The sequence below is a fragment of the Narcine bancroftii genome, chromosome 11 (assembly GCF_036971445.1).
Source record: "Narcine bancroftii isolate sNarBan1 chromosome 11, sNarBan1.hap1, whole genome shotgun sequence".
Lineage (NCBI taxonomy): Eukaryota > Metazoa > Chordata > Chondrichthyes > Torpediniformes > Narcinidae > Narcine > Narcine bancroftii.
In genome coordinates, this window is record NC_091479.1 from 98,863,314 (window position 1) to 98,885,703 (window position 22,390).

General features: G+C 37.6%; 1 protein-coding gene across 17 annotated transcripts in view; it reads left to right on the top strand.

Annotated features, from left to right (window-relative positions):
• Window positions 1–22,390, top strand: part of LOC138746185 (ubiquitin carboxyl-terminal hydrolase 15-like) — a 103,727-nt gene that overhangs the window by 51,925 nt on the left and 29,412 nt on the right. For 6 of the 17 annotated variants that reach the window (XM_069904180.1, XM_069904171.1, XM_069904174.1 and 3 more), the window contains 5 exons: window positions 13,637–13,781; window positions 18,202–18,426; window positions 19,888–19,962; window positions 20,570–20,728; window positions 21,960–22,184. In XM_069904180.1, the coding sequence (XP_069760281.1) occupies window positions 13,637–13,781; window positions 18,202–18,426; window positions 19,888–19,962; window positions 20,570–20,728; window positions 21,960–22,184 (829 nt within the window). Of the gene's footprint in view, window positions 1–6,612; window positions 6,726–13,636; window positions 13,782–16,902; window positions 17,697–17,945; window positions 18,427–19,887; window positions 19,963–20,569; window positions 20,729–21,959; window positions 22,185–22,390 lie in introns of those variants that run through there. The other 11 variants (XM_069904175.1, XM_069904179.1, XM_069904172.1 and 8 more) reach the window with 10 other exon arrangements.

Below are 22,390 nucleotides of genomic sequence, written 5' to 3' on the forward strand. Positions count from 1 at the left end.
GTTGCGCACTTTGTTTGGCTCAGAGAGCCATTTTTGCAGTCCAACAGTCGGGGGGTCACGACTCTGTGGGGCCATCACCAACCTTGGAGATCGGGCACTCTTCTCCACCATGGCTCCTTGTTTCTTTGTGCAGGTAAAGCCTTCTTTATTTTCCGGTGTCTTTTATTTTTTTCCCATTGTTTTTACTTTTTCCTTCTTTTCTCTACAACTTTATCTTTTATTTCTTATATTTTGTATGTATTGAACTTTGTCTTTTCTTCACTTTTTTTCTTCTTTTCTGGAGAGGGCTGGTATTCCCCTACCGGCCACTACTCCATCAGGTGACTCCTCCGCCTTGTCATCCTTGGTGCTTCCAAACACCCTAGTGTTTTGATCCATTTGTTTAAGTGAGTAGTAGGAGGTAATCAGCAAATACTTTCAACTGTCCCAATTTTGGGGCATGTACTGCGATCTTAGACTTTACAGTGCTGCACGAATTGCTCGAACCTTTTAATGTGTGTGAATCTGATGCTGAGGTATTTGCAAGTGGTCTTTCGTGAGCTATTCCTTCAGCAATGGTCTCTGTCCATATCTAATCTAATCTTCTGGATTTCGATGAATATGTTGTTGACCTGTGACAGGTCAATAATTTTGGAATGGCTTATAATTGATAAGTTGTCGTGCTTGGAAAAATATCTTTTGGCAATTTTATTTAAACAATGTATCATGGCTCAGGAAGTTCTCCATTATCACAATGATCTCTCAAGTGGATTTTGAAGAATTTTTCTGCTGCTGTCCAGTTACTGAAAAAAGAAACTGCATCAGCAATTACCTGGGGGGGAGGGGGAACTTATTGCCCAAAAGACTTTCTCTGAAGTTTTGTTTAAATTGAAATGATCCATTGGGAAAAATACTGCTCGGTTTCCTCTTTGTTTTAAAAAATATACAGCAAGTTACTGTAGATTTCGCTGGAGTATGCTATAAAAGGCTTCCATATCCTTGCTTTTTAGGCTGATAGATTAGCAATTAAGCTGTTGTTAGAATTAAATTGATTTTTTACAAATTTGGCTGTTGATGGGCATAGGCAACTGAAACTAGCTTACATGACCACTTTGGTCAGTGTAAACAAGCTGGAGCTGAATGCCCTGTTTCCGTACTACACTGTATAACTCCATGAATCTAAGAATGGCATACTGTAGTTATCAAGAAAGCAGTGTAAAGTTTGGGAAAAGTAGCCAAAATTAATCTGCATGAATTTATTTAATTGCTCCTATTGCCTTTGTGAACTGATTTGCCTCTTTAAGTTATTAAGCCAGTGTGATTATGAATATCTACTTTATTATCGATATACATGTAGCTAATGCTTGAAGGTTGCAAGTACAATATTCATATACAGATGCTTATTCGTAAGTCTTGATATTTGAGGAAGCTGCATCAGAATAGAGTAGAAATCCAAAATTCCAGACTGCTCTTGGAGTGGGTTGCTCTGGCTTTTTGGATTTTACAGATTCTCATGCAGTATATTTAAAATTCAAATTTAAGGAGAAATACAGAAGCAACGAAGAGGTAAATTTTGATCGTTTATTCATTAGCAAATACATCATGCTTCATTTATCAGAACAGGCAGTTTTAAAGAAAAATAAAGTGAATACTTGCCAAAAATACAAACTTTTTTTTACTACAAAAAGAAGTGTGTAATGCTTGAAATTGTTTAAAAATGAACATTGTAAAAGAAAAATCCAGTATGCAAATTAATTTCTTTGTGATGAGAATACCAGTATGAAGTGTGGTTGCTTGTTGCCACTGTGCATCTTTGGCACACGTGCACACAAAATACTATTACATTAAAAAAGTTTGAGAGTCCGGATTTCTGGCATCCAGATATTTGGACTTTACTGCACAAGCTCTTGTTTCAGATGTAATTCCACTAGGTGGTGCTGGTGTCTGCTCCATAGCACATTCTATATCACAATGCACTGTTCAATGTCTGTGTCTTATCAATGAATAAGAGCACTTTTGATATTTCAAGATTTTTTTGCATCAATAGCACACTTTATAAATCAAGATGAAAGAATAATTTGGAATAGGAATCGCCATGTGTCTTGAGAATAGACAAAAGATTGCGACAGGTAGCTTTTGGAGATGGGTGAAAACTATAGAAAAGCTTTGAATATAGTAGGATTGGTAGAGAATGATGAGATTGGCTTTGAGTGCCACAATTAAAAGGTTTTTTCCCTTTAGCTTTTCACAAGTCGTACCAAGTCACCAGCTGTGAAGAATTTAATTTAAATCTGAGATGGTGAAGCCTTAGTATTTTTAAGAAACACTGAAAATAAATATTTAGTATAAAAGAAGAAACCAGTTACAAAGCACCTTGAATGAAAAAATTATTAATAAATGAAAAATGGAATTATTAAAGGGCCATGAAGGAATTTTTTTTAAATCTGTCCATTGGCCTTGCATCACAGTGTAGGGGGAAAAAAAGTGTTTCATTCAATAATATGCTTGTGGAAATATGAAAACTATTATGGTAAACATAATAGAGAAGCTGTTACTGTGAGCAGATTATGCGGAGCTGTGAGGAAACTGTTCTCTAGTCAAAATAATTAGGATCTGGGATCTCCTGCTTTATGGGTGTGGAAACTGAATGGGGCTATTATGATTGCCTTGCCAGGATCAGGCTTGGATTTGGCTGAATAATTTCCTGACATTTAGTTTTATTTTCAAAAGTGGAACAGTCTTGAGTTGTAGCAATTAGTAGTTCTCGATTTTTTTTTAAATCCACTCGCATTCCACCTTAAGAAATCCCTTACTAACCAATTCAAAATTTTTGAGGCTTCTCTGATCCATATGTTTTGGGAGTGCCCAAATTTTGAGATGTTCTGGAAAGACATTTTCCAAACTTTATCAATGATTCTTAAGATTAATTTGGAACTTTGCCCTTTAATTGCTTTTTGGTTTTCCTTGTGATTCCGCTAAACTTATATTGGCATTTCAGGAAAAAGTTTTAGCTTTTACCATGTTGATAGCCAGATGAGCAATTTTATTGAAATGGGAAGTTGTTTAAGTGGCTGTATCATGTAATGTCCTATTTAAGTTTAGAGAAAATTAGATATATTAAAGATAAAAAGTTTCCATTTATGAAATTGTGGTACCCATTCTTAGAATTTTTTTTATAATTGGAAGAATTAATAATTATTGTATGTTCCAGTGGTTCATTGCCTGTTCTCTGGGGGTTGCCAGTGGTTCCACAATATTGATTTTTTATAAATTAATTTATGTTAACTTCGATTAAAGGGAGGGGATATATTAGTTTTAGGTTTTTTTCTTATTTTCCCCTTTATTTTATACATTATTTCAGCAAATGGATTTAACATAGTTGCTTAGGTCATTTTAATTAAGTTTTTGAGATATAAGCAATTATTGACGTAGTTTTATTTTTCCCCCCATTAGCTTTTTGTCCGTGCTTATTTGGATACAAATGAATTATTATGTAATTGTCAAATCTGTATTTATGCTTGAATGTTAAACTCAACAAAAATATTTTAAAAAGAAAAAGGAAAGTACCATTGTGAGGGAAATAAATCACTACTAATTTTTAATAACTAGGCCCATTGAGGTATAATTGTGAATGCCACTCGCGGTAGATTATCCTACCAACATAATTTTTAATAACTAGGCCCATTGAGGTATAATTGTGAATGCCACTCGCGGTAGATTATCCTACCAACATAATTTTTAATAACTAGGCCCCTTGAGATATAATTGTGAATGCCACTCGTGGTAGATTATCATACCAAGATTATTTTTAATAACTAGGCCCATTGAGGTATAATTGTGAATGCCACTCGCGGTAGATTATCATACCAACATTATTTTTAATAACTAGGCCCATTGAGGTATAATTGTGAATGCCACTTGCGGTAGATTATCATACCAAGATTATTTTTAATAACTAGGCCCATTGAGGTATAATTGTGAATGCCACTCGCGGTAGATTATCCTACCAACATTATTTTTAATAGCTAGGCCCATTGAGGTATAATTGTGAATGCCACTTGCGGTAGATTATCATACCAAGATTATTTTTAATAACTAGGCCCATTGAGGTATAGATGTGAATGCCACTTGCGGTAGATTATCATACCAAGATTATTTTTTAATAACTAGGCCCATTGAGGTATAATTGTGAATGCCACTCGCGGTAGATTATCCTACCAACATTATTTTTTAATAACTAGGCCCATTGAGGTATAATTGTGAATGCCACTCGCGGTAGATTATCCTACCAACATTATTTTTAATAGCTAGGCCCATTGAGGTATAATTGTGAATGGCACTTGCGGTAGATTATCATACCAAGATTATTTTTAATAACTAGGGCCATTGAGGTATAATTGTGTATCGTACCAACATTATTTTCCATTATCACTCTTGTGTTCCAATAAATTTGAAGTAAACTATAGCTAATCATGTGACTTGAAGAAATTTGACTTTTCCAAATTAATGTTCACTTATTTGAGGTGTTTTTGATTATTCACAAATATTAAATTTAGCAGCTGTATGTATATCTGAGCCCTTTCACAAGGAATATTCAGTTGGCAAAATCCATGCTAGAGTGAAAGAAATATTGAGATGAGTTTGTTAACCTGCAGATTGGAGGCTACATGAGCCGAAAATTTCCGCATTCATTGGCTTGATCTTGAGTCTATGTTGTGGTTACCAGCGTTTGATTTCCATCGGATAAAGGCCAAATTATGTGTAAAGTTAAAATGAGCAAAACATTTAAGTTTGTAAATCAAATTTATTTTGAGTAAAAATACAGTGATCTGTTTTTGATATCCATTTACCCAAGATGGTACAGGGGAGGCTTTTCTAAAAAGTATTTACTTTGAAGTAAAGAAATTGATCCCAAAATAAATTACACATTTAGAATAATATTTAATAAGAAGCTTGGACCATTTTTATTTTTAAGCCTGCACAAATGACGTTATTGATGTTCTTTGCACTACGTGATCATTTTCAGGTATAGCTTTGTAATTAGAGTTGCTGTTTTTTAGTCCTTTGGCAAAAAAAATGAGCCTCTGGGTTGTCATCTATTTGAGATTGTGAACCTGGAGGCTTATTTTCTTTTGCAATAGATGACAAATAGGAAGCAATGTATGACTCTTTTGCACTTGACAAACTTTTAGAAGCCATCAGCAATGGTTTTGAAATTTGAATGATTCTTTCAACATTCCATTCTTGATTCTCTTGAGTTGTAAACATATCTTAGAATATTTTTCTTGCAATCTTTCACTTTGAATGTCAAACTTAACACAATGACAAAAATATAATAACAGAAACCAGCCATTTGGTGTTTCAACCTGTTTTACACTGATGTGAAGTCTGTCCTATACCTCTGCTCCATTTTGATTTGTATCCCTTGTTGAGACTTAATTCTGCAAGTGTTTTGTACTTGGATGACAACTGGACAAGACGAAGAAGATGATTGTGGACTTCAGGAGGACCCTCCATTTCACATAAATAACTCTGTAGTAGAGAGTGATGAGTGACCTATCGTGGACGCTCACCATCTCTTCATTTGTCAGGAAGGCGCAACGGCGACTGCACTTCCTGAAAAGACTGAAATGGACAAGGCTACCAGCCACCATTATGTCAATCTTCTACAGAAGCTCTATTGAGAGCATCCTGCCTGGCTGTATCACAGTGTGTTACAGTTGCTGCACAACTGACAAATGGATTAGAGGTCAATCCACAGGACCATAAGAGTGGCAGAGAGGTTCACTGGAGTCTCCCTTCTCTCAACATGATCTACCGGGATCATTTTCTGAAGAGAGTGCACAAATTCATTAAGGACCCCTTTCACCCTGCACACAGCATCTTTTAGGTGCTCCTGTCAGGGAAGAGATACAGGAGGATCTGAGCCAGCACCACAGGCTGAGGAACATCATCTTCCCACAGGCAATGAGAATGCTGAAGGACCAAAGTTACTGCTCACATTAACCATCCAAAACTCTCATTTGTAGAAAGCAACAATTATGTATTTATTTATTTGTATATATGAAATACTTGTCCTGCATATGTATTATTTGTCTGTATGTGTGTTATGTCTGGTTGTGTGTCTGCATGTTTTTTACACCGAGGACCGGAGAACGCTGTTTTTGTCGGGTTGTACTTGTACAAACAGATGACAATAAACTTCTTTTGACTTGACTCCTTGCTCAGTAATTTGTGTAATGAGGCTCCTAGTCCTACTAAAGCTTGGCATATTGCAGACCGTCTCTGATAGTGGGACGATGTTGTGAGAGTAAGGGATCTAGCATTGATGTTCAATCTGCAGCATAAGGCATCATGTCAAAGTCCTCATAACCAAGGAAGATTAGATACATTTCTTGTATTTAAGTAAAACTAGTTCGTTAGTCAGATTAGCCGGAGTTATTATTGTTGACCACTGTTCTGACCAAACCCCACATTTATTTATTTCTACTTTTAGGATTATACATGATTTAAGAAGGTGTACCATTTTGTGTCGATTCGGTCCTCGTTTACAGTAGGGTGGGGGTGGGGGTGTGCGCGCGCACTAAATATTGTAAGAGTAAAGCTAGTTTCATCGTAGAATGTGTATTTCAGGCTCTTGCCCAAGAGTTGGAGTATGTTCATTTAACCAGCAATCTCCCTTCTGAGACCATTTTGCTGCTAATCAGAGGATTTGGGGAATGTAAATGAACAATCCAGTGTGCCTTGCGTCTCCTTTAAAGAAGAGCAGGTAAAACATGGTTGCATCTGTTTTCACCCAAAATAGTCAATCCACAATGCTCTAAGCACTGGTAGTAATTGACAAGCTAATGGAATAAATGGAATTAATAAAGGATGAGTGTAAATAGTCAACAAGGACTAGCAATCACCCATTTACACTCATCTGTACAATCTTTCCTTGGTGTCCGTTGACAGAAAATGGTAAAGGTTCACCATATCAGTATAATCCATATCAGTTCAAGGTGGTTTACTGTCATCTGATTGTACGAGAACAAACCAATGAAACAGTGTTCTCCAGTCCTCAGTGCAAAACATGCAGACATGACACACAGAGAGATAAATAATACATAAGCAGGATGTGTTCATATTTACAAATAAATAAATATTATTTTGTGCATACGAGAGTCTTGGAGGGTTAGTGTGAGCTGATCCTTTGGTCATTCAGCATTCTCACTGCCTGTGGGAAGAAGCTGTTTCTCGGCTTAATGGTGCTGGATCTGTCCTCCTGTATCTCTTCCCCAATGAGACCAGCTGAAAGATGCTGTGTGCGGGGTGAAAGGGGTTCTCAGTGATTTTGCACACCCTCTTCAGATAATTATCCCAGTAGATCACATTGGGGGGGAAGGAGACTCCAGCAATCCTCTCTGCCAAAAGGATATTTCCATTATGGCAAATTTTAAATTTCATGTTGTTCTTTATGTAGTTCATCGCTCCTTTATTTACAGATCAGGGGTCCCCAAACATTTTAACCATCGACCCCTTCATTGAATCCTTGATCCTTCATAGACCCCCTAGGCATGTAGGTAGACGTGCAGTTTCCATATGCATCCGTGAGGGAATCTGAATTCCAAGCCCTGTGAGACTGTTGTTCTGTATCCCCTCCCCCATGAATATATCTCATGAAATATAGGGACACAAAAAGGAAAAACTCTATTGTCATCGTGGAAATCATGAGAAATGTACAAAATATTGAATATAATGTTGGAATTCAACATAAAAGTCTTCAAATAAATGGAAATGCAGCAATGATAAATGAATATGTTGAATGAAATCTAGGGAAATACACATCAGTAATGGGAGGGATGTGTTTGATGAGAATCAGCAAGGGAATTGATATTTAGTTGGAGACCTAGTGAGTTTTAGTCGTAAGTCACCATGTTCTTCCAGGTTCAGACTGTTCCTCTGCTTTGTTATAACTGCATTTGTATGGCTAAAGCCATCTTCAACCATGTATGAACTTGGAAATGCAAGTTAAAATGGCTTAACTGCTGCACTAATCTTGGGATATTTAGTAGCAGTTTTTACATAGTCACTGAGGCTTTTACTTTTGAACAATGATTTAGCTTCGAGATCCACACGCACATCGAGTTCTTCTTCTAAGTGAGATTCAATGTCTTCATTTTCCATTTCCAAATCAAATGGTGTAACAATCCAGTCAGGTATATGCATCTTCTCCAGGTCCTCAAAACGTTCTTTAAAGTCTTACCTTGATTTATATACATCTCCAGATCACAGTCTGAAATATTTTCATCTTCTTCTAATTGCTGCAAGTTTGAAGAATACTTAAAATCTCTATATGCCAGTGAAGATTTAAACAGGCCTATTTTGTCTTGGAAACCTATTAGGATTGTTTGGGCTTGAATAATTGTAACATCTTAACTTTGCAGAAGTTTCTGAACTTTAAATTTTGAATATAGGTCTGCCATATAGGACAGATGGTTCTTCCACTTTTTCAACTCGTCACGCCGCGATGTGTCCACATTCATAAGAAACTCCACAGATGAATCATACAAGTTAGCAAGTCTTTGCAAGTTATCACCTCTTGACAACCACCTTACCTCAGTGTGCAAAAGTAATTAATTCAAAGTTTCGTCATTTTTTTCACATAGCATTGCAAACAATCATGAATTGAGAAAGAGAAAGGTGGCAAATCCTCTGAAACATACTGGTGCCACCATTAATATTCCCGAGGGGAACACTGAGTTTCTTCAAATAATCCTCCAAACATTGAAAAATCGTCTCATCTTTCACATCACCTTTAAGGTACAAGGCAAGCAAAATTTCATTAACGATGCACTTTAGGCTTGGCCTATAATACCCCACATAAACCATAAGAATATTTGAACTGCCGAAAGTTGATTCATCGAGTTGGATAGAAAACTTGCAGTGTTGAAGCTCAGATGCCAAGGTTTTCTCCACATCGTCGTCTATCTCATCAATGTGTTGTTGCATTGCATTTGCACTTAATGGCATGCATTTTAGAATAGGTGCCCCGCTCCCCCACCGACAATCTGCCACCAGCCCCTAACAATAGGTAGCGGTGATTAGTAAGGAATTTCTTAAGGTGGTATGTGAGTGGAAAAAAAGTTTGAAATCCATTTCTATAGATCAATACTTGCAGTAGATTTTCCCACGCTCCTTTTTACATTGTGTGCGTATGTCTTATTAACTTATGCGTGTTTTTCCCACGCTCTTTTATACATTGTGTTGCATTGTTAAAAATAACGTTTGATAGCAAGCCCTTGTGTCCAGACTTGTCTCTCACAGACCTGACACTTTCTCAGCACAACAATGACCAGTGTGGGGACTGACAACATTACTCACGATTATCACCCTAATTTCAACCTGGCATGCAAGACCGCGGGAATATTTTTGAGCTTATTTTGGGGAAAAACAAGTAGGTCAAACATGCCGTCAAATACAGTATGTTATACGTGACACTAGATGCCAATGCTTTTGAGTTACATGTCCCGTCCCTTTTGTTCGCAGAATGATGGTTTGCTGTGTAAAAAGGCACACTGACCTGGAAAAATGCCAGCTTTGTTCGTTTCAGTGTGAACGACCAATGCCGGCATATTGGATGGGTTTCATTACAGAAATGTTGCAGGATTGGTGTATAAAAAGAAAAACAAAACATATCTCTCTCTGTCTGTGTGTGTGTCTCTCTCTCTCTCTCTCTCTCTCTCTCTCTCTCTCTCTCTCCTTTCCCTCTGCCTCCTCTCACAGAATCAACATCAGTTCTCATCTTTCCTCTCCTATCTTCTTATCGTATCCAAAGAATACCTTTTGTTTTTTGGTCTGTACTCCTCCCCCTCCCATTCTTCCTTTTTCCCCCAGCCTTCTATAAAGATGCCTCTCTCTTTCTCATTCACACCTTGAGGGAGGTCCCAGGCCCTAGAACGTAGGGAATATCTCTTTACGTTATATGGATGCTGCAAGTCTGGCTGAGTTTGCCAGATTATTTTTATTACAATCACAATGTCTAAAGACTTCCACGTTTCACTCCCTGATTTTCTTTATAGCCTTGGAAACAAATAGCACAGCCCTTAGTGATTAGTATATGTGCATTTCAAAATCTTTCTCTTCTTTACCCCACCTAGTCTTGCACCTTCTAATTAATGTGACCTCAATATTCTTGCCATTAAAATCTTCCAATTCCCAAGTATTATTCCATCCAGCATGGAGTTGCACCAGCCTCCCGCCCCCACCATCCTTGACTCATTGTCAACCACGAGTTCTCTAATATATTTCCTTTACAATAGTTATATATCTCAGTGGAAATCTGACCCTGTTGTCATCTTTCTTCCAGAAGACAAATTTTGGCTTTAAAATTTTTGCCTCGCTGACAATGCAACTAGTGATTCTCAAACATTTCCGTCTTTATCAATCTATGCACCGGAACAAGTTCCTGGACACTTCATTTTATTAGCAGAGAGCACTAAAGCAACACAAAATATATCCTTATTAATGTCTATTTATTCCCATGCAAAGATGGAAGCGGCATTATTCTTCCCTTGTATTGCAACCGCTGTGTTGTAATGTTTTAATTATTTTCCCTGCCTTGGGCTTGCATCCTGCAGACTGAGTTGTATGTTTTTTTTTATAAATGTCCAAGCAATCCAACATAAGGTAAAGAGCTATTCTGCTATCGGTGAGATACTCAAATGGATGCAGTACATTTCTGATTATCCAAAATGCTTGAGATTGTTTGTTTTTCGATTAAATAGATTTTAAACAGCCCAGTAGCATCAGCAGTTAAACACAAGAAAAAACAATGGAAGGTTTTTCAAGCATGAAATAATGTTTAATTCTTACCAAAAACAAGCATGATATCTGCTTACAAAATAAGATAAGTGCGTAAATTTAAGAAAGGGTTTTTTTTTCAACTTTCAAAATATCAGATAACTGAATTTTAGTTGTGGTTTTTGGATAATCAGAAATATACTTTTACCACAGAGTCCATGTGAATTTTAGTTGTGGTTTTTGGATAATCAGAAATATACTTTACCACAGAGTCCATGTGAATTTTTAAGGATAACATCTTTCCCGTGGTTCTAAACCATTTTTTGGCAAAGACACACCTGGCTTCCATCCAAACATTACGTGGCCCACTAGTGGCATTGACCGAGCAATATTTTCAAGTCAAAGGAAGCTCTGTAAGAAACACATATTTCATAACATAACATAACAATTACAGCACGGAAACAGGCCATTAGGCCCTTCTAGTCCGCACCGAACCAAACACCCCTCTCTAGTCCCACCTCCCTGCACAATGCCCATAACCCTCCATCTTCTTCTCATCCATATACCTGTCCAACCTTTTCTTAAATAATACAATTGACTCCGCCGCCACTATTTCTCCCGGAAGCTCATTCCACACGGCTACCACTCTCTGAGTAAAGAAGTTCCCCCTCATGTTACCTCTAAACCTCTGCCCCTTAATTCTTAACTCATGTCCTCTTGTTTTAATCTTTCCTCCTCTTAACGGAAATAGTCTATCCACATCCACTCTGTCTATCCCTTTCATAATCTTAAATACTTCTATCAAATCCCCTCTCAACCTTCTACGCTCCAAAGAATAAAGACCTAATCTGTCCAATCTCTCCCTATACTCTAGATGCTTAAACCCAGGTAACATTCTGGTCAACCTTCTCTGCACTCTCTCCACTCTGTTTATATCCTTCCTATAATTAGGCGACCAGAACTGCACACAGAACTCCAAATGAGGCCGCACCAACGTCTTATACAATCTCAACATCACCTCCCAACTCCTATATTCCATGCAATGATTGATAAAGGCCAGCATACTAAAAGCCTTCTTCACCACCCTATTCACGTGAGTTTCTACCTTCAGGGAACGATGTACCGTTACTCCTAAATCTTTCTGCTCTTCTGTATTCATCAATGCTCTCCCATTTACCACATATGTCCTATTCTGATTCTTCTTACCAAAATGAAGCACCTCACACTTATCAGCATTAAATTCCATCTGCCATTTTTCAGCCCACTTTTCTAAGCAGCCCAAATCCCTCTGCAATCCTTGAAAACCTTCTTCATTATCCACTATTCCACCTATCTTAGTATCGTTGAAGTATCTTATTTAACATTTTTTTTAAAGCATGAGGGTTAGGGTGTGGCCCACAGCTTTAAAGGCCTTCTTAAGCCTGTGGGTACCACAGCTTTAAACTGTCTGGGAACAAGATTAAGGAAAGGGCAGAAAAATGGACTGTAGCCACATCAGATCATTTGTGATCCTGTTGAATGGTAGAATGGGCTGAGAGGTTGAATGGTCCACTCCTCATCTTCCTACTTGATCATATTGATTTTATCATGAATCCCAGTTAGGTATCTTGCTTCTGTGCTGAGGTTGCACAGGATCAGCTTGAATTGCAAATAGAATTGCTTTCAGTATAAAAGTAATTTAAAGATGTGCTTGGTAATGGCTTCAGTTGTCAATTCTACCATGGGCCCATAACCTCAAGCAGAAATCTGATTTCAAAAAATATTACTCTGCTAATGCATGAAAATTCTTGAAAAATAATTTCAAAGTAAGGTTTACCCTTGTGCATCTGTTTTTAAAGAAATGTAAAAGTTAATCCCTTTACAGGAAGATTAATGTTTTGAATCAAAGGTTCCTTTGATGTGGAGAAACGTAGTTGGGAAATGATAGTAAAATTGTGTATTTGCAACAATATTTGTTCAGCTTTGCCATATTTAACCAGTGAAATTGGATTTTAAGCTGCTTCTTTTGCAGTTACTGTGCTTAAGTAGACAAGTGATGCCTTTCTGATCAGTGCTCAGTAAGTCACCTTGAGATAATTGATTCTGCCTTTTGGTGCATTATTTATCAAACACAAAAAAAAATCAAAACTGCAGTGGTGTGTTATATAGATTAGCCTTTGTAACTTCTATAACAACACAGATGTCTGGGAATTCCTGATATTATGCCCTGAAGCACTTGATATTACAATGCTTATTTGCTCAGAATCTGGCTCCACGTTCAGCACATTGCAGTCTTTCTACTCCAAACCTCTGCATTCTTTCCCGTATTGCTGAAGTAGGAGCAGTTTTTTTTTCTCTATCCCTTCTCAAATTGACAGAGGCGTTGCTCTTCTGCACAGCTTGTTTGCCAAGATGCATGAGTCGGTTCTCTGTTCTACCACAGGCTCCTCACTGCATGTGAAGCCCAGATTTGTGCTGCCTTAGCAGAGCACACTATAAATAGAAGCTCTAATGTACTGAATCAGTGATGTCATGGAGGCCCTTTGGAATGTCTGCACCCTCACCTGTAACTGAGGCATTCTGCTCTCTTTATCGATTCCGTTAGCCTTGCCTCCATCATGATTTCGTGCAGTAAAAAGGAAGAAATGAGATGATTCTATGTTGCTGGTGTATAAAGTCCAACTGTTTAAACTTAGATGAAGAAGTGGAAAAGAAAGTGAGCTGTGAAAGAGCTTCTGTAGACGGATGGTAGTGTTCCCAGTACTTTTGTGGTAGATCTGGTAGTGCTCCATAGTTGCAAATATTCCTTCCTTTTCTTTAAAAAAGATGTTGCCCTATGAAAAAGGGCATTTAATCTTTTTTTTAAAACTAAATACTCCATCTTTTTTTCTTTCAGTGTGAAAAATTCAAACTACTGTATCCCCCCATATTCTGGCTATAACAGCTACGATTATCTAGAACCAGGAAGACACAGTGAACAAGCTGGTCTCTGTGGCCTGAGTAATTTGGGTAACACCTGTTTTATGAACTCGGCAGTTCAGGTAGGTCATTGTCGAGACCTCTCATCATTCAGTGCTGTAAGTATTTAAGGATGTGAAGGCTGTGTCCTTTATCTCAACACCAGTAGTTCTGCAGACTCTTGGTGTGTGAGCAAAAGGATTGAAGAAAATATTTTATCCAATTACCATTTTGAGGGTTAGGGGCTGGTTAGGACATGGTTTGTTTTGAATGAAATTTGATTGTAGGATCAGAAATGTAAAACTGAGCATTCCCCTTCAATAATCGAGTTGTCATACAAAATGCACTGTTTTTGCTTTCTTTCCTATAAAATGTATTCACAGATAAGCTGGGTGCAAGTTGGTGATAACTTGGTGCAATGTTTAATGGTTAAAAATTAATTTTATTGCATAAGATTTTCAATGGGTTGAATGCTCCATCTTTTTTAAATTATTGAAGGTAGTTTAACTGAACCATTTGCTCCATCCATTCTTGTATATTAGTCTACTTCAGATGATAACTATATTTTGAATGAATATTCTTTAACAAGTTGTCCATTTATCCTTATTAGTCTAAGAAAATGGATGCAGCTTGAACTAATTTCAGAACTAACTTGATCCCATAGTGACCTGCAGTTAAACTGTGAGGGGTGGGGTCTGAATGTTTTTTTTCAAACTGTTCTTGGAATTATGTACAAGATTGCAGAAACTTTAGTAAATGGGCACATCTTCCTGTTTTATGAACTCAGCAGTTCAGGTAGGTCATTGTCGAGACCTCTCATCATTCAGTGCTGTAAGTATTTAAGGATGTGAAGGCTGTGTCCCTTATCTCAACACCAGTAGTTCTGCAGACTCTTGGTGTGTGAGCAAAAGGATTGAAGAAAATATTTTATTCAATTACCATTTTGAGGTTTAGGGGCTGGTTAGGACATGGTTTGTTTCTAATGAAATTTGATTGTAGGATCAGAAATGTAAAACTGAGCATTCCCCCTCAATAATTGGACAATGAAGAAACTGAAACTTCTTTCATGTCACAGAAGCAATCGAAAAGGGGAACTGAGGTGGATAACAATGTTGCCAGGGCAAGAGTGCATTAATTATAGGAAATGATTGCTATATCCATTTTCTGAATGGTAAATAGAGAGGACTAATTATCCTACAGCTGATATTTAAGACAGTCGAATAACAGCAAATAACATCCAAATTGTGGTTGCCTTGCTTTTGAATGGGTGATGGAGGCAGAAACCCCATCCCACTTAAAACGAACCTCCGGTTAATGCGCTTTAATTTTCAGATTAGATACTAGATGGTGCATCTTTGTCAATGACTGTCATCTCAGTGAGCCAAATGACACCTTTCTATGCTCTAAAGTACTAATTCTATCCTGGGGAGTGTGCTCCTCATCTCGCAGGTACTGAAATATCTTGCTTCTGGGCAGTTTTTCAAATTCATCTTTAGATTTCTCTCAATTCCCCTAAATTTGTCATAATATTTCTGGGTCCACTTTCTATTAAGTATAACTAGCTGAAGCTTGCTGCTCAAGATTTATGTCAAACTATTCTGATTCTATTTAAACTAGGCAATCCCATGGGCACATTGTCAACATGGAACAAATTTGACCATTTCTGTAAATTTGGTAAAAGTCAATCGATAAGTGGGGGAGAACACCATCTTTTGCAGGGAAGATGCGGGTCTGTGGTACAGTAATATTTGGAGGAATATTATCTCTTCCAACTGTGCGTCTTTGATTTTAGCAAAAGTTCCAAGATTTTTTATTATGTGCAAGCAGCGTAGTTTTATATTAAGCAAGAAAATCTGTAGATTCTGGGGGTCTAGTGCAGAAAATAAAAATGCTGGAGAAACTCCAGCAGGTCATGCAGCATCCATAGGAATTTCGGGCCTGAATCCTTTGGGAATGTGGAAAAACAGATAGATGACTGAATAAAAATGTGGAGAGGAGAGAGGAAAGGAGGAAGAGCACAGACTAACAGGTGGAAGGGTAGAACAGAAAGAAACTGAGGATTAGGGAACTGAGGAGGACTGACAGGAGTTGAAAAGAAAGAGGTTGGGGAGCTGGGGAAAAGGAGACAGGGGAAGAGAAAGTCAGAGACTAGGAGAGAGGGTTAATGGAAATTGGAGAAATCTATTGATACTGTCTGGTTGGAGATTGCTGTTTTACATCATGTTCGGCACAGACATTGTGGGCTGAAGGGCCTGTTCCTATGGGCGTTTGAAAGCTTCAGAATATGTTCCAAGTGCAATTGATAAAAATATTTAAGAAGTTGAAAAGGTTTAAGAGATCTGGCCAGTCTGCCATGTCGGAGTGAAGTCGGCCTTTGATCTCAATATATTGAGGAGGAAAGGTGTGCATTTATAGAATATCTGTGCTTTTTCAAAACTTCCGAAGTGCTTTTACTTTTAATGAAGTTCTTCTGTTGTGTGTGTTCACTGATCTGGTGTAAGAAACATAGCCATCATTTTAGGCAAAGCAAACTCCCACATATGATATTGACCACATAATGTATTTGAAATGTATTGTATAGTAAGTATTACCGTGGACCACAGGGATTATTCCCCTCCTCTTCAAAATTGTGCTGCAGAATTCCTTTCCATCTGAGAAATCTAATGTGTAGCTCTCCATCTTTACTGCAAAGGAATCTCTGGCTAGATTTCTCTGCACAAGATCCTGGAGTGGAAATTTGATCTGGAAACTTCTAACATAAAGGTTAGAGTGCTGTTAACTGAGGCACATCTGATGATGAGTTCAGAGATTTTTTGCCTTTGTTTATCTCTACATGTTGCAAGTGAAAGTGAACCAGTCCCATGGAATTACTTTCATCTGAAGAGACCTGAAATGCTTTTTCAATTGTTCTAAACAATTCAGCCACTGTTGTGGTCCACATAAACCTAACTTTGAGCAATATTTTTATTTAAACAGTGAGTATTTTTAGTCTATATCTGAATCCTTGATCCTTCCTTTCTTTTGAGATATTTAATGACCTGCTTCATGACCATTTCTGTTTTTATTTTGTGTTTCACTCATGTTAGCTGAGGATGTCCACTGTTTTTTTTTCTTTGTCTGTGTTCTCAGTACCTTGAAAATATATTTCATACAGATCACTAGTAAACTTGGCTGTTGGTCTGAAAAGTAAAATGTTTGTTGCAGAGTCCAAAAGTTCCTGAAGAAGCCAATAAATTTGCATTAACGGATAAGTATTTTGCTTTTCTTATCTCATTGAATTAAATCATTCCTATTCGATTTAATGAGGGGCCATCTGAATTGTTAATCAATAGAGCTGTATTTACAGTAATTAGAAAGAGAATGGATTAAATGCAGAGAGGTGACTGTGTGTTAGGATTTAGCTTCACTTTTTGTTGCTGTCACAACAGTGACTTCACTTCGGGAGTGTCCATTTCATTTCTACCACACATTGAGCCTGGGTTCTGAGTAATCCCAGTTTCTACTTTTGGAGAAGCACCGATTTAATTAAGCGCTTGTGGCCCAGCAATGTTTACAAACTCTTAATTGAAAATCAAACTCATCTACTTCTAATTTGCGCCTACTATTTTGAAATCAACCATTTGACAAGCGCCCTCCCCCCCCCCCCCCACCCATTGTCAATGTTTTAACCCTCCAACTGAAATAAAGTCAGCTCAAGTTCATATTGTCATTCATTTGCAGCCACCATTTCTGACAGTGACATCTTAATAGAGTGGCCTAAATACCAGCTGCTAATTTTGTTCCTTACTAAAGCAGCTAAATCCTTTGACTTTTCTTTCTTTTTCTTTTTCTTTGGCTTGGCTTCGCGGACGAAGATTTATGGAGGGGGTAAAAAGTCCACGTCAGCTGCAGGCTCGTTTGTGGCTGACTAAACTTGATATAAACGACTTAACTTGATATAAACACTAGTAAATCACGAAAGTTTGTAGACACCATGGTTGAAGTAAAAACTCAAAATGCTGAAGAAACTCAGCTGGTCAAACAGTGTCCTTTATGTAGCAATGGTAAAAATACATAACCGATGTTTCGGACTTGAGCCCTTTATCAAGGTATGAACATTTGTATGTATATTGTATTATATATTGTATGAATACTATATAAACACTTCCTGGATGTGCATTCCAAAACACCATTGTATCAACAATAGCTAACATACAATGATCCATCTTGTAGCTTTTGGAATAATTTTTTTTAAAAATTTCACTTAGACATACAGCAGGGTAACAGGCCCTTTGGGCCCCAGAGCCTGTGCTACCCAATTGACCTACAACCCCAGTACATTTTTGAAGGGTGGGAGGAACCCAGAGGAGCCCGTGCAGACACTAGAAGAGCGTGCATACTCCTAACACACAACGCTGGATTTTATCCCGTCACTGGCACTGTAACAGCGTTGTGCTAACCATACCACCCTAGGTGACTAGTTGATGAACCTTGTAATAAATTTTTTAAGTTTCTTTCTTTAAGTGTCTAAGTAATACCCCTGCACTGACTGAATTTTTTGTCTTACTCTTTAAGTGTCTAAGTAATACCCCTGCACTGACCGAATATTTCCTGTCTGATGAATATGTGGATGAATTAAATAATGACAACCTGCTGGGAATGAAAGGAGAGATTGCTAATGCATATGCAGATCTCATCAAGCAGATGTGGTCCGGCAAATATAGCTATGTCACACCAAGGGCATTTAAGGTATGTATTACAAAACAATTCTACTGCCTCAGGTTATCTTCCATCCGATGGATTTCGCACAGCAAATTAAATGAAATTTATTTTAAGTTAATTACTCAGTGTCCCAAATTGTCTGTCTGATTAGAGCATTCCTTTTCAACATGGCTGACGTCTGTCATAATTGACATGTTAAATCTGAAGTTTTTTTTAGTCTACCCTCAATTTCATATACAATAAAGCCCCTGGGGATTCGTAGATGCTGGATAAGTGAATTTTCCGATTACTTGAAGTTGCGTGGATTGGCAAACTTACAGAGAAGTGCACCGCTATAAATTTCCTTATTTATTTTCCTTGATTTTTTTTTACCTGTTTACTTGAGGCTGCTGGTTGCTTCAATTCTGGGTAATAGGGGTTTGACTGTACATCCCTTGATGCTGGATCCTGCTCATTGTTGATCCATTGTGTCCAGTTGATGAAGCAGATAGAGCATTTTGTGCTTAAAACTTACAAATGGTCAATAGTGCCCTTTTATCCTTTATTACAAGAGGTTTAGGATGCTAATGAGGCCACATCAGGATTAGTGCTCAGTTTTTTCTCCTTATTTAACCAAAAATATAATGCAGTGGTTCTCAACCTTTTCCTTTCCACTCACATACCACTTTAAGTATTCCCTATGCCATAGGTGCTCTGTGATTAGTAAGGGATTGCTTAAGGTGGTATGTAGGTGGAAAGAAAAAAGTTTGAAAACCACTGTTTTAATCATACCTAATTGACTCGTTATGTGCACGGTTTCATAACTCCAAAGGAAATGGGCCAATGACAATTTTTCTCAAGCAAAATATTTCAGTAACAGTTGTGTCTAGAGCAGTGATTCTCATTCTTCCCTTCCCACTCACTTCCCACTTTAAGCAATCCCTTACCAATCACAGTAAGTGGGATGTGAGTGGAAAGATGAAAGTTGAGAACCACTGAGGTAATGGGATTGGAAAAGGTCCAAAACAGATTCACCAGGCTAATTTCTGGATGTAGATATTCCCAATCATAAGAAAGTTAAGTATTTTGATCTATATCATTTAGCACTTGGAAAATTAAGGTGTGATCTTATTGAATCCATATGGGTTCAAAATGAGATAGATGTCAAGATGTTTCCACTGGTGTGAAAATCTCAAATGAGGGACATAGTTACAAGATAAGTGGGAAGCTTTTCAGACTTCGGGTCTACCAAACGATTTGGACACAAAGTTCATTCTTAATTGTTTATTGCATAGAAAATAAAATGTTTAAACACAAGTTGGGACTTAACCAAGTAGATTTAACATTCAGAAAATACTTGTAGAGCATCTGACCCATATCAGCTGCAATATTGACATCGTGTTTAAGGACTTGATGAATCTTCAAAGACCATTTGCTTCTCGTGTTAATCAATCTTTTGTACTTCTGTAGAATTCATGTTTGTGTGAATGTATCTATTTCTGGATGCAGGTTTCTAGAAATAAGAACATAAGAAATAGGAGCAGGAGTCGGCCATCTGGCCTGTCAAGCCTGCTCTGCCATTCAGTAAGTTCATGGCTGATCTAGTGATAGGCTCATCTCTGCCTTCCTGTCTTTTCCCCATATCCCTTAATTCCCTTACTGTGTAAAAATACTTCTCTTCATCCCATTAATATAAAAAGGAACCGGATTTTCCAAAAATAATAACCGTTCCTCCTTGTTCAGGTTTCTTGGGCTTCAGGGAATCTCTCTTTATGGGGGGGGGGGATTGTTGCATCCAAGCCCAGTGGTTTTCTGAGCATAATTTAGAGTCGGATTAAATTGCCTTTCGTTATGCTTAGATCTTTTGACTTCAAATCATTGGAACAGAAAATGGCAAACATGGTTTATTGGTCAATTGAATTTCATCAAGACATGAAACCATCAATTGTAAAGGAAATGGGTCTAAAGTAATTGGTTCAAATTACTGCAGGTCCAATAGATTGACTGGCCTATGTTTTCAGCGTTGTAAAGTATCTTGGAACCTGTGAAGTATTTTTATTCAGTGAAATACATTCAGACTGTAATCCATAGGCTATGACTTCATGTTCATCTTGTGCCAAATGTACGCTAATTATGCTTTTTCAGTTTCATAATTAGCCATGTAACAGCTTCTATCCTTTCCATTCTTCAGACTCAAGTGGGTCGATTTGCTCCTCAATTTTCTGGCTATCAACAACAGGATTCTCAAGAGTTGCTTGCTTTTCTCCTTGATGGTTTACATGAAGATTTAAACAGGATTAGAAAAAAGCCATACATTCAGCTGAAAGATGCAGAAGGAAGACCTGATGAGGTATAAACCATTTTGTTTTCACATCCTAATAAGAAACTGTTTTTGTAAAGTAATTGCAAGATGAATTTTTCTCCTTCCCTGTTTGCTTCATTGCTAAAATTGGTGCTTCAGGACCTGCAAAAATTGTAAAACATCAAAGCCAATTCATTAGTCTCTGATCCCATAGTGAGAGCTTTTCATCAACAGATTCAATAATAAGTCTGCACAATGATTTTTTTTGCTAAGCAACTCTAAATTTTAGGTTTCCAGCAATTGCCTCTTCGCAGGTACAGGTATGAGATTATTGAAACTTACCCAAATAAAAAGTAGAGAATATTAATGATTATTCCATTCCCAAATAACTAATCAACTCCATTCACACATCTATATAGGTTAAGTGTATGCATTAGCATGTACGTCTCTGTTACCTTGTATCTCATCATTGCAGTAAGTGTATCTCCAGTAGAACACAATTCTCGTCCAGTTTTTATGACGATGATTCTTAAAAAAAGTTAGCGTAGAGATGGCCACAATGCAGTGACCAGGGTTCGAATCCGGCACTGCTTCTAAGAGGTTTGAACGTTCTCCCTGTGTCTGTGTGGATTTTCTCCCACCCTTTAGAATGCATAGGAGTTGTAGGTTAATTGGGTGAATTTGGGCTTGTAGGCCTGGAAGAGCCTGTTACCATGCTGTGAGACTCCTGAAATATAGAGAAAATAAATTTTCTTTAAGATGCACATGGAACATGGTCCGTGCTGCCCAATTACACCCATTAACCTACAAACCCCAGTGCATTTTGAAGGGTAGAAGGAAACTGGAGGTCCCGGGGAAAATCCACACAGACACGGGAAGAATGTACAAACTCCTTACAGAAAGTGCAGGATTAGAACCCCAGACCTGATCGTTGACGCTATAACAGTGTTGCGCTAACCATGCTGCCCTGAAAAGCTATATAATCATAAGATTAAAGATTTCTTGTAAGGGTTGGATGAAAGGGGATGGGAGGAGGCTTGAAAGAAGTAAAGCCACTTCCATTATCCACTGGGCGATTGTACTTTTAAATCGATGTGATTTTTAAAAAGTTTCTCGGCCATAAGAAATTTTGTTCAAATTTTATTCCCAGAGTGTAATTCTCTTTCTTTTCTTTGGCTTGGCTTCGCAGATGAAGATTTATGGATAGTCACTGGTAGGTGACTAGATCTGCGTTTTGTATTCTGCTGCACGTCTCAATTTGTTTTTCTTTTTTTCCAAGGTGGTTGCTAAGGAGGCATGGGAGAACCACAGGAAACGAAATGATTCTATCATTGTTGATATTTTTCATGGTCTTTTTAAATCTACGCTCGTTTGCCCTGAATGTTCCAAGATTTCTGTAACTTTTGACCCATTTTGTTACTTAACACTTCCTTTACCCTTGAAAAAAGAGCGCACTTTGGAGGTTTTTCTGGTTGGAAGTGATCCACTCACCAAACCTATGCAGGTACGAGAAGCATTGTTTAATGCAACAGTTGAATTGTGTAAGTTTTGCCTGTGTTCAATTTAGAGTTTTGTTCTTTTTTTTAATAAAACCTGTATAAGATTTGTCAGCCAGTTGAGTATAGATTTAACAAAATACTACATTTTACATGGTCATTTCAAGATCTAAAATTCCTGAAGCCTTTTACCAGGATGTAAAAGAACGAGAAA